We start from the raw sequence: 12,101 nt of genomic DNA, 5'->3' as shown, positions 1-12,101 counted from the left end.
TTGGGGGTTTTTTGGTTTTGTTTTTTTTTTTTGTTTTGGTTTTTTTTTTTTTTTTTTTTTTTTTTTCTCGCAGTGTACTTTTTTTTTGGTTTTTGTTGGGTTGGGTTTGTTTTTTTTGTTTTTTTGGTTTTTTTGGGGGTTTTTTTGTTTTGTTTTTTTTTTTTGTTTTGGTTTTTTTTTTTTTTTTTTTTGCTTCTCTGCAGTATCAGCTTTTTCTTGTTCACAGAGAGACAAACAGACTCTTGTTTCAGGAGAAGGGGGTGGTGGGAGACCCGGGTAAGCAGCAAGGAATGTCCTGTTCACCGCCTCACTCGGCTCCAGGTCGAAGACATGCAGGGGGGAGGATTTTAATGTATAACGAGCAGCAAAGTGTCAGAAAACAAACAACAATGAAAACAAAATGCAGCCAGTAACCTTGGGGCTCTGACACTGAGCAAATGTTTATCAGAGGAAGATTCTGCTGGACATCACCGGATAAGAATGAGTTGATGTCACTCTTGGCAAGGGCGGGAGCTCGTTTTTTTCCACACAAACAGCACAACACAGCAAGAGGAAGGAGAGGGAACGGTGGGAAGGAGGGGAGGGGAAAGAGGAAGAGGAGGAGAGAGCAATTTGCTACAAATTGTTCCAATAAAAATATACTAAAGCACGACTTGTTTTGTTGAAAGGGGTCTCAGTGCTGGGACATAAATAGACAGAAGTTAAGGATGGACCAGGGCTCCTCCTGCACTGTGGCTCTGCAGACCTGTACACATATTCCTAACAGCTATTTCATAATTTGCTTTGACTTGCTCCCAGTCCAGAGTGTACTACAGGTTTATTCCTGTGACCCTCATTCAACAAAACCTCATTTGGCTTCAATGGGAATTTCTGCTTGAATAATGAAGTTCAGCTTTTGTGACCTCTGGTAGGTTCTGTGCCTGGCCAATGAATAGGACATCACCTCACCCTCAGTCTCTCTATGTCCTTATTTTGAAGCTTCATCATATTTTATATTTCGAGTAATGCAGAGTTTTCTCTGTGGAAAAAGACCTACTTACATCACATAGGCAGCAGAACAGTGAAAGCTACCTTTCAACAGGGACCACTTGCTAGCCAAGAAGCAACAACTGGTAGGTATTTGGTGAATTTCAAGGTGAGCAGTCTTGGAAAGCACCTCAGAAAAGATGTAGGTATGATGAGTGGATGTAGTGATAGAACAGTTCCTGAAAAAACTGCTCCTAGAAATGAAACAAACAATCTTCTAAAACCAAAAAATGGTGGGAAATCTTTTACAGCATCTAATCTATGGGTTGTCTATGCTGAAACATCATCCCTGCTCATCATCCCCTGTAGGAATGCTCCTGCAGAGCATAGAAGTGATAGAGATTCTAAGAAAAAATTGTTTAAAAATGTATAGCAAGGGTAGGAGTTGTATGGTGTTTGCCCTGTGTTCAAGCACTCTAGCTCAGAGCAGACCATTTTTAAAGTGGCTCAAGTTAAACTAGAAAAGCTCTCCTAGGCTGGTAGAGGTGCCAGTACTGAGCCTTCCAGGAGTATGGATGTGAGGTACTTTGTGTCGTGTATCCTTCCCTTTCCTCATCCTCACGATGTACATAGGTTGCTATCAGCAACCTGAGCTATCCAAACATCTCAGAGGTGTTTGTGTGGTTATCAAACAGCCCCTCAGGATACTGAGCACTTGTGGGAAATGGGGCCATTCTCTTCCAGAATGTTACAGGATTTAAGAGCTGGGTTGTTCAGAGCCCAAACTTTTCAGATCAGTTAAACCATGTAACATGTTCAGCTGGCTCTCACCACCAGCCTTGTAGAGCTGCTGTGGCAGTGTAAGGAGGCAAAGCTTTACATTGACCCTCCTGCTGTGGGATTCCCTTAGGTGTGTGTGACCCTCTGGAAGCTTTTCCATTTGATCACTTCCTGCTAGACCACGCTGTCTCCTTCAGAACGCTCAGCTGGCATGGTGTGGAGGTGGATTGGAGTGTTCTCTGGTGAATGACCTTACTGGACTCGTGTGCACTTGAGGCCTTTGCAGTGACTCAGCTCTGGGCATGAGCAAAGAACAGTGCATCAGCCCTCAAGGCAGACTGGACAAGGAAAAGAAAAAGCTGTTTGTGTTTGTGTTGGCTGGAGCCTTTGGTAAGTGCAGGCAGCTTCACTTGGGAAGGAGGAACAATCAGGTTTGTTGCATGTTCCACTCCTTTACCGAAAGCTTTCTGAATCAAACAAATAATTGAACTGCTGCTGCAAGCGCTGTCCTCCTCTCCTAAACTGAGTCAAAAGAAGGGGAAAAAAATCACACATTCATTACCTACACAGCTGAATGAAAATATTTAAGGTTCTAGCGAATTTTTAGGAGAGTCTTAAGAAGTCGAAGCTCTGGACTTTAGAGTTCTAACATGTTATAAATTGTTTTCTACGTTAATTTTAAATAAGTTGAAAAGATAGATACTGTTACATGTTGCTGTTGTGCGTGTTTCTGTAGAGCTGGTTTTCCTATTCTTTCTTCTCCAGTCCAGGAAGAGATGCATTTGTATCTGCACTACCACAATTTGTTTTCTCATTGCTTTTAAACTTTTATTGTTAGAGCAGAGATGTTGAGTCAACATGTTGATATGTATTTATATTAGTAAGAACAAGAAATGCTTCATAATTTCAGAACAAAAAACGGTTCTTCTGTCATCACCCCTGTGGTTACAGGTGATCCCAGATTATCAAAATTCTTCCCCTACAACTTCAAAAAATGTGTGACCTTTACTGAAATATACCTCTCAGTCTGTTTTTGTGTTGTTTGAAAAAGCAGTGCTAAAATCACTGCAAAAGTGGAGGTGTTCGCATAGGACCTGATACGAAAACAGTATCTGGAACAGCTGCTTTCTGTTAATAGCTGCAGAATTAATTGTTGTCAGTGTCACAAACCAAGTATTGTTTCAATGAAGAGAAAGTGAGCTTTGTGGACATGTATTTATATTAATATTAAACTCAGCAGCTGAGTAACTGTTCAGTGTTTTTAGTTCTATTTGGCTGTTTGTTCTATTTGTTCTAGTATTAGGAGCATCTGGTATTAGTATGTCCTCGTGTACCACAATTACTCTCCTTGGTGGTATTCCAGTGTTGTACGTATCCATAACATGATCTTCCTCACAGTGCAGGAAGATTATGCCAAGAGTGAATTCTGTGCTCAGGGAGGTGCTTTTATAAGTTTGCATGCCAGACTCTGCCCCAGACTGTGGAAGAATGTCTGTCTGTCTGTCTGCAGGTCATCCCCAGAGCAGGAGAGTCGATGTAACAGCTGTGAGGAGGGAGGACATACCTATGGCTTTTTGTTTTGTGCTGCTGCTGAGGCTTGTTGGCCCCCTTGGGAGCCAGCTTGGCTCAGTGGGATGAGGAGAATCCAGGAGTTTTCTGGTAGGTTGGTGGGCTGAATCCATCTGTGCAGGAGCTTAGTGAGAACCAGAACTGGAACAAGAAAGGCAAGGAGGGGTGGCAGAGCACCAAGATGAATTCCATTTTCAGGACAGCACCCCAAGATCTACTCAGGATATAGTTCTGAGAGAGTGTCTTTAGCAGGGACAGGAGACTTTTCCAACTGCTAGGAGGCTTTCCAGCTGGAAAGCTTTATAGGTATTGTAATGGACCTTATAAGTACCTTTGTGGAAACTTAGAGTATTGGGGATATTTTTTTTGTTTTGGGGTGTTTTGATTTTTAGGAGAGCATTGACTTTGACTTTTATTCATGGAGAAAGTTTTTTAGACTTTTAAGATACACTAGAATCTATGAAAGTGTAAAATAGATTATAGACAGTAGTGTAGGTGTATCACTTAGATGAAAAATTTAAGTTTTGAGATGTATGTTGTAAATAGAAGCAAGATAGAAGACACAGAGTGTTGTCCTGGGTTTCTTCTTCATGCTTCTTCTTCATGGGTTTGAGTAGCATTTTGTAATTAAGCAGAAAAGTCCGCATTACAGACTTTATGGAATCAGTTATTGAGTTCAAAGAGAAAATAGTCTAAGTGTCAGTTCTTAATTAAATAGTTTAGTCTTAAAAGAACTTGTAATGAAAAATAGTTAACCATTTTGTACCTTCTAATGTACCTTCTAATTTTGTACCTTCTAAACTCACAGTAATAAAACTATTTTGCTAATAAAAAATAATAAACACTTAAGTCCAAACATAAACTACCATCTCAAGTGCCTGCAATCCAAGCCCAAAAAAACCAACAACTAATAACCCCAACATACCTTGAGGGAGATGTGATTTAGGATGAGCAAAACTCCACCTGCCACTCATTTAAAACCTTTATGGTGACATTTTGCCCTAAAATGACTGATAGTTTCCATGACAGACATAGGAAACCAGTTCATGCTGTGTGTGAGCACACCATCAGCAGGCTGGATATAGAAAAATAAAAAAATAAGGGGGGATGTTTTTACAGCTGCCCTGTTTTGAGGGGGTTAAGTGGAGGAATGAATGAATTGTTATATTCTGGCTATTTCTAACAGCAGAAAAGTGGTGCACGTGCTCACGTCAGGCTCAGGAAGCTCCCAGGCTTCCTGACCCTGGGCTGTTACTTATAGCTGGTAAAAGCAGTACTCCTAGACTGCAGTTGCCTAGAAGGACAGGATCACACAAATGCTGTCATTAGGTATTCAAAGCTTGCTTAAGTAGCAGCTTATTTTAATAGTGAGATTATGCTCTTTCATAATATTTTTACTAATGAGTTCATTTACTGACCTGCAGAAGGAATGTAAACTGAGGAGGTGCAGTTTGCTTTATTCCCCCCCACCCCGCCCCACCCCGGGAATTTTAAAACAACTTTGTGTTAAGAATTCCTTTTTGTGCTTTGTCTTTCTTCAAGGCATGTTGCACTTGACAGTATTTGACAGAAGATGATAAATACAGAGGTAATACAGAGCACAGAGGGCCACTTATTTCTGTAAGTGTAATTGTAACTGTTGAATGTTTTAGGTGCCATAATAAGGCCCTGCAAGCTGAGTGATTAGTTTCTTAAAAATACTGTCAGAAGTAAATAGTGTGTGTGTTGTAGCCTGCTTCCCTCCCCAACTCAGCTTTTAGGTCATTTCAGTATCCTAAATTTAGTTGTTATAATTTCATGCCAGCTCCATGTTTCCCTCTGAACTTTTTAGTAGATAACCGCTTCCCCTAAAAAACAAGAGAATCCTGTTAAATTTGTTATAAGAAAAAGTAAGGAGCCATTTCTTAATTTCTGTAAAGTATATGATGTATGAGCTATGTATGTAGGGATTATAAAATATCAAATGTTTCCTCAGCCCTACTTGGACTTTGCTACTCCTGAGTAGTGCAGCCATTTCAAGTCAGGCTGGTGAAGCCTTCAGAGTAGAAAAGTGTCATTCAAATTAAAATTGCATGTGACATGGCAGCCCATATTGCTAACAAAACTGCTAAGTGATAAGTTGGGTTGCATAAAGAATAAAGAAGAATAAAGTAGAAAATGTCAACTCTGTTGCATTTACAAGCTTACTCTTGTTCTTTGCTGTATTTTCCTAGAGAAAAATTACTGTTCCTAGTACCTGTGGCTAGAACATGCCAATAGTATATTTTGGACAGTGCTTATTTAATCTACATTTTAAATAGTGCTCTTGAAAAACAGACAAAGGCCATGATATGGCCATAATTCTTTTTATTATGGCAATGTGCCATTGTTCTGTCCACTGTATTGTGTGGGTACAAAACTGATAGGAAGTAAATGAGTTGGAGTTGATGATTGTGAGTCCCTTCCAACTCAGAATATTCTGTCATTCTGTAAAAAGTACCAAAGAGGAACTGTGTTTCATGAATATAAATTATGGTTATACCAGCACCAGCACTGGGCTTGGTTTGCAATTATAAAGTACTGAGAAAACATTCACCAAGAGATTCTCTTACTTCTCTAAAAAGGAACTCTTTTTGTGGAGGTTTTCTCTACCACTTTAAGACAGTTTTTTCCATGTATGGTAAAGAACTGAAATCTTGGACTTGCTGAACCTGTTAGTAAATGGCCTGTTGATCAATCTTGCTCTGTATCATGCTGTGAAAGTAAATTGCAAACAAGACTCTCAGATTTACATCTGAACTGAAGAAAATGCCTAAAAATAAACTGACACTGTTGTTTGTTAATTTTTTCCAAACTTCTGGGCTCTTGGTATAAGCAGCGCAGTGCGTGTGCCCCATTGTTTACCTGGGATTAGTGTGTGTACACAGGCTGGTTATTGTGGAATAGCAAACGTACCCCATCTTAACGTGGGTGCCCTTGTGCTTAGAAGTGATTTTAGATGTCACCTTTTCTCTAAACCACAAAATACTGTATTTTGGGGCGCTTTTTTTCTGCTGGTATGGGCTGTGTCGTGGATGAATACCCATGCACTTTTACCTAAAATAAAATAAGCACTGCTGTGAGGCTTATCTTTAATACTAGTAATAGAATCAGTTGCATGGGTTTTGGCTTGTAGATTTTTTAAAATTATTTAAAAGAAATTGAGTTTATTTGATCCTGCTGTCCCATTTCTCATCCATCTACAGCCTAGAAAACTTTGCAGCGAGAGAGATACAAAAAGTAGTTATCGTCCCATTATTTTAAAGAAGATGGATAGACAGGTAAAGTTAAGACTTACTCAAGGCTTTGCACACATAAAATAATTGACATTGAAGTGACTTTGAAGTGACATCTTGTTGCTGCTGGAACGGAGAAATTCTCGTCTGTCCTTTCCTTCCCCCTCTCCTGCCTCTCCTGGGACTAGCTCTAGTATTTGATCTTGTGGTGCTCTGATTCCTTTTGCTTCCCTAGAGGAAAGAGAAAACCACAGGATTAGCTGTCTGTGGTTTTAGTGGAGTGAATAATTTTCTGTGCAAGAGCTGTGGTGAGGCACGTGATGAGGAAGGTGGGAGGTGGATCTTCCTTTCCGCGGAGCATGAGTTTGGGAGTCAGAAGGAAGAAGCTCTGGCTTTTATGAACCTTTAGTAGATATCTGGGAATCTGTGTGGGAGAGGCTGTGTCAATGCTCAGTGCTCAGCCCTTGTGGTGCTGTAGGAAATGAGGCTCCTCTGCTGCCTGTCGCTCTTGTGTTTGGTATTTGAGGGTCAGAGAAGGGGAGGAATGTTCTGGTGCTGAAGTCATCAGGCCAAGAGACAGCAGCTTCCATGTGGTCTCAAACAAATTGTCTAATGACTTGGTGTCCCAATTCCTCATCTTTTAAGATGATGTTAGTCTTGTAGCTTTTGGGTTTGCAGAGTAGTTAGAATAACAGGGTCAGCTGCAGCCCTTGGATGTGACGTGCTTGTAGGATCAGATGATTGTACCCCATGGGTCTCTTGTAGTGCATTTTCAAGAAAAAAAGGGTGTTGCAAAGCAAATACAGTTTATTGCATAGCACAAGAGCATCCTTTCTCACTTCCCTGTGAATAACCCTGTCCTTTTTTCCACCCTTGTGTCTATTTTTATACTTTGAGGTCTGCTGCGGGAAGTTGGCCCTATGATATTGGAACTGTGTAGTCAAAACCAATTCTTTTCCATATTCTGTTCTCTAGAAGTGAAAAGTTCATGGGAAGATGGACTAAGTAGGATCTTGACACTTTTAGTTGACAAAGTGCAGCTGTGTGCTTTCTTCACAGTATACTGTGTACCTTTTTCTCTACCTGAAGCTTCAAAAGATGTTTCCAGTTTTGTGGCAACCTCTAGGAACTTTTTGAAGGCGTAATCCCTGGGCAATCTCGTAGTTGCAGAGAGGCACATCTTTAGTGACTCCAGACTGAAATCTCAGCACCTGCAGATGGTGCACTGTTTTTTCCTTTTCTTTTGGACATTCAGGTTCCTAACAACCTAAATGAGGCAGCATTTCTGATTTATTTTAGCTTCACTTCTTTTAAGTATCACAAATACTTACTTAATGTAAATAATAGTAACAGCAAATTCTCCTCTGAATCACAGTTTCTTTAATGTAAGTTATGTGACCTCAATAGGTGGAAATGGGTAACAATGTGGGGGGTTTGTCTTAGTATGGTAACAAGCTGCATTTTTATAGAAGCCTAAATGTCCTGAATCCTCTTAGTGTTTGTTTTTTGAGACACATGGTGGAGGAAGAAAAGGGGAGGTGATTTTATATTTATATATCTCAGTGACTAATGTCTTGCAGGCCGTAACTTAGGAGTGTTAGGAGACCCAGGTGGGGAATTCACACAGAGAGCACATTTGAGCTCTGTGTTAGAAAAGCTGCCTCTTAAAGGATTTGACAAGAGGAGAGTCCTCAGCCCATGTGTCACCCATGCAGAAGTAAATGGTCACATGGTACTGACTCCAAAGTAGAGGGAAAATTTGCTGCTACAGCCAACATTCTTTGCAACAATACAAATGTGTTCTTTGCTCACACAATAGCTATTCAGTTTGCCTATTCATTGTGCTCCCCCACTAAAGTTCAAAGGAATTGAAAATATACACAGGCGACAAAGCCAGCTTTTGTTTTGGAGTGAATATGTATTTTAGTACAAGGTATTTTTTCAGTGAGATTTTTAGAAAATTAACTGCTCTGAGTAAAAGATCATGTGGTCATCCACATTTCAGCTTAAAGAAATATTTCTGGATAAATAGTAGTGATTTTATTTTAATTTCATTTTTTAGTTTTTTTATGATTTACTTTTACTAATTACCTTTTTCTTAGGGATGGCCTGAGTTTTCAAATTTGAGTGTATAAATATTGATGTTTCCTAACTCAGGTGTTATTAAAAACACACAAACAAGCAAAACCTTCCTCAACCAACCAAAAGCAAACCATCAAAAACCCCACAACAAAACCAAAACAACCTCTGGAAAAGTTATTTTAACTGTTCAGGCTTTGCTGAAAAATTTAGTCTTTTCTTGGTTTTTGAGAATGACAGAGGAAGTACACAATTAGAATTCAAAGCATTTAGTCAGTAAGAGTCCTGTAAATCCAATTACAATATCTGAATGCAAGTATTTTAATACCTTTTATTTTGCTATAGGTGTGCAATTCTTTCTTTTCAGTAGATGATATTGAAGTGCACCTGCATAGAGAATATATGGAAATGAGCTCTCTATTGCAGCTGATGACAAGCTGCTGCCTCCAAACATGTGCAAGCAGCAACGGTCAAGAAACAAGACTCCGTCTTTAGGGATGTAATTTCATCTGTTTCTTCTGTAGATCTTTTTTTGGTACTTAGGAATCTTGAAGGTACTGGCAAAACAATCTTCCCATGCAAATAGCAACAGGAAAGACAACGATGATCATTAATCTGTGGCCACTGAGGCCAGACTTTATTTAAGAAGCTGACCAGACTGGGTAGCTTCTACCTCAGAGCTTTAGAAATGCTTGATGAATTAAGTTGTGGGGTTGATAGTTTTTAAATACCCTTGGAACACAGAAAAATTCATGGAGACTTGAAAAACACTAGTTCTTTGTGAGCTGAAACTAATGTTGCCTTGATGGTAGTAAATGAAATGACTCTATTATATGTACTACATTATTATTATATACTATAGTAATAATAATCTACTATAATCTACTCAAATTCATGTGGAATAGAAGAGCTGAAAAATTTTACTGTCTTGGATTAATTTTATAAAGAGGAATATCATAAAAAAAAATGAGAGTGGCAAGAGAAGTGAGGAATGGCTGAAATAAGTTTCAGGCAGTACAGGTGGGTTTGAAGAATGGTAGAAGGAAAAGCAGTGTAGTTGAAGCAGTGTGAAGGGACCTGTAGGCAAAAAGATACTGACACTCCAAAAACAAACAAAAAACCCCCCAAACCCAGACAAAAAGATGCTTGTGTTAGGAGAGTGAAGGGTTAAAAAATGTAGTGGATTACTTAGGAAGTCATCAGAAAAGCAGAACAGAAATCTCCTTCAAAATGGCTTGAAGGAAAGCCATTTTCTACTTGTATATACTTAATAAAAAAAAACCCTAAAAGCTTTTTAGGGTCTCTAGAAGCTTCCTGGAGAGTCTGTGGGATTGTCTTCAGAAAGGACTTTCAGAAAAGCATCATTCTTTACAAGGATGAATGAGAAGTGTTCACAGAAGAGGTTTTAGAAAAAATGGTAAAGCCCATTGTAATAACCCTCCAAAACCAGGTACCAGCATCAGGAATGCCTCTGTAAAGCTGACAAGCCATTGCTAACCATGGTGTGGAATCTGATGCTTTATTTAACCTTGGTCTTGGGGAAAGAGGTGATGATGGTGCACTCTAATGCACACTCTTAAAAAGGGTGTTGGTGATTAGCAGGTCCTGCAAAGGGATAGCAATTATAAAAGCACCTGCATTTTTAGAGGTGTGACAATTATACTCTGGAGAAGAATTGACTTGGGTTTTAAAAGAGAAGTAAGGCCGCAGGTTAGAGGTGTTTGAAGGTATTGCAGAGGTAATCCAAGAAATTCAGTTATCTGTGGGAGAGGAGACTGATCCAGTGAAGTTTTTGAGCTTGGAAAGATGTTGGAATGAAGTACAACCTGCTCAGACTTCTGTTGTGTCACAGCACAACTACAGAGTGTAAAGCAAGTGAGAAGGGGTTTTTCATGCTGTGTGAATAAGCATCATACTTACTGTCACAAGATATTGTGGAGATAAATATATACCTTTCAAAAAGGAGTAGTGAAATTCAAGTATCCACAACTTCACTGAGCACAGTCTTTTATACCTGTAATTTTTATTAATGTCTTGTGAGGCATGAAAAATGGTTTTTTTTTTTCCCCTAAATGTCTGCTGTTGTTAGATGTTGGAAGCAGTATTCTGGGCAAGGTAAACTTCTGGTGTGATTTAGGAAGGTGTAACTTCTGAAGTCCTCTCTTACATTCCACAGAAAGGTTGGTTAGCTCATGACAGCAACTCTTTCTGGCCTTAAAATTAGTAACAAGACCCCACAACATCATATGCTTTGCTGTCTGTAATAATAAATTAACAACCTACTGGTTTTCTTTTTGTAATGCCTGCTGTTACTGGTTGAAAAGGGGATTGACAAGCGGAAGTACGGAAGTAAAAAAGAAATATTAATGCTTTTCAGGTTGGAAAGCACTCAAAGTGTTGTTGGGATTGCCCACTAAAGCAGCAGAACGTAACTATGGCGGGGTACTGTGTTCTGTATGTTTGTAGGATCAGCATTGCGTGAAAAGCTTGCTTTCAAGAAGTTCACTTCTAGTCATAAAAATGCTTTTTAAACTAACAGCTTTCTTCTGCTCAGTAGGATATGATTTGTTGGACGTGAATGTTGACCTGGAACCAGCAAGGAGATGACTAAGTAGGAGGAAAATGGTTTTAACATGCCTCTGCTTTGCCAAGGAATATGGAAACAATAACAGATTTGTCAAGTCTGTGGGTCAGCTAGCCTTGTAGTGATATATGATATTTCTCTGTGCACGACATACTTGGTGTATTGAGCTGTTTCTTTTCTGAAGTATCATTGTGCTTTAGAAATGTGACTCTTTCTTTGTCCCAGCTGCTGTTTGTCACCTCCTGGTCATGCTGTTTACTGACCTGATGTGTGAGTAGGTGGGAGATTTGATGTCTCGTCATCATGGCAGGCACAGAGGTGGTCTGTGGTCTTCTTTGTTTTATGGTGTAATGGGATAGCCAGGACTGTGCAATGTTTGGCACTTGCCAAACCCTTCTGGTCCATGCACTGGAGCTGTGCAGGAGGCCTTCTCCTGTTCTCCTGTTCCTGTTTTCTCCAGCCACGAGACCCCCGTGGAGCCCTCCCTCCTCATGCTGGGGTGTGTTATATCACGCATGTGCCAAGGAGCCTCTTCCCAAGGCTCCAGACAGTGCACAGAGGATTCCTGGTGTGCTTCCTTCATTGGAAGAGAACCAGCAGCTTGAAGAATGAGTATTCAGTTTAATAAGAAATGAAAGCTCTCGATGCTGTTTTCTTTTCATTTAAGAGCAGAACTGTGCTCTTGGGGGGCTGGGGAGTAATAATCCCACAGAAGAAATCACAGGAGCACTATTTCCTCAGAAGGGATAGCACACCAGTGCTTGGTTGCTCTGAGATATGCTGGTGGCCAGGTTCGAGTTCTGGATGTTTCAGGAGCGAGCCTGAGCCACTCAGTGACCTCTGTCTCTCCCCTTTTTGGCACTTGTAAG

At 40.0% G+C, this 12,101-nt stretch overlaps 1 protein-coding gene across 2 annotated transcripts in view; it reads left to right on the top strand.

The window, feature by feature from the left end:
* The window catches only part of BORCS5 (BLOC-1 related complex subunit 5), a 64,870-nt gene that overhangs the window by 27,454 nt on the left and 25,315 nt on the right, over positions 1 to 12,101 (top strand). The window contains exon 2 of one of the 2 annotated variants that reach the window (XM_041486022.1): positions 1,877 to 2,136. The exons of the other annotated variant lie outside the window; for it this stretch is intronic. Within the exon in view, the coding sequence (XP_041341956.1) occupies positions 2,049 to 2,136 (88 nt within the window). The 5' untranslated portion in view covers positions 1,877 to 2,048. The remainder of the gene's footprint in view (positions 1 to 1,876; positions 2,137 to 12,101) is intronic. 2 annotated transcript variants of the gene reach the window in all.

This window comes from Pyrgilauda ruficollis, unplaced genomic scaffold (genome assembly GCF_017590135.1).
Source record: "Pyrgilauda ruficollis isolate IOZ18807 unplaced genomic scaffold, ASM1759013v1 scaffold73, whole genome shotgun sequence".
Taxonomy (NCBI): domain Eukaryota; kingdom Metazoa; phylum Chordata; class Aves; order Passeriformes; family Passeridae; genus Pyrgilauda; species Pyrgilauda ruficollis.
This window is presented reverse-complemented; position numbering and strand designations above follow the sequence as displayed.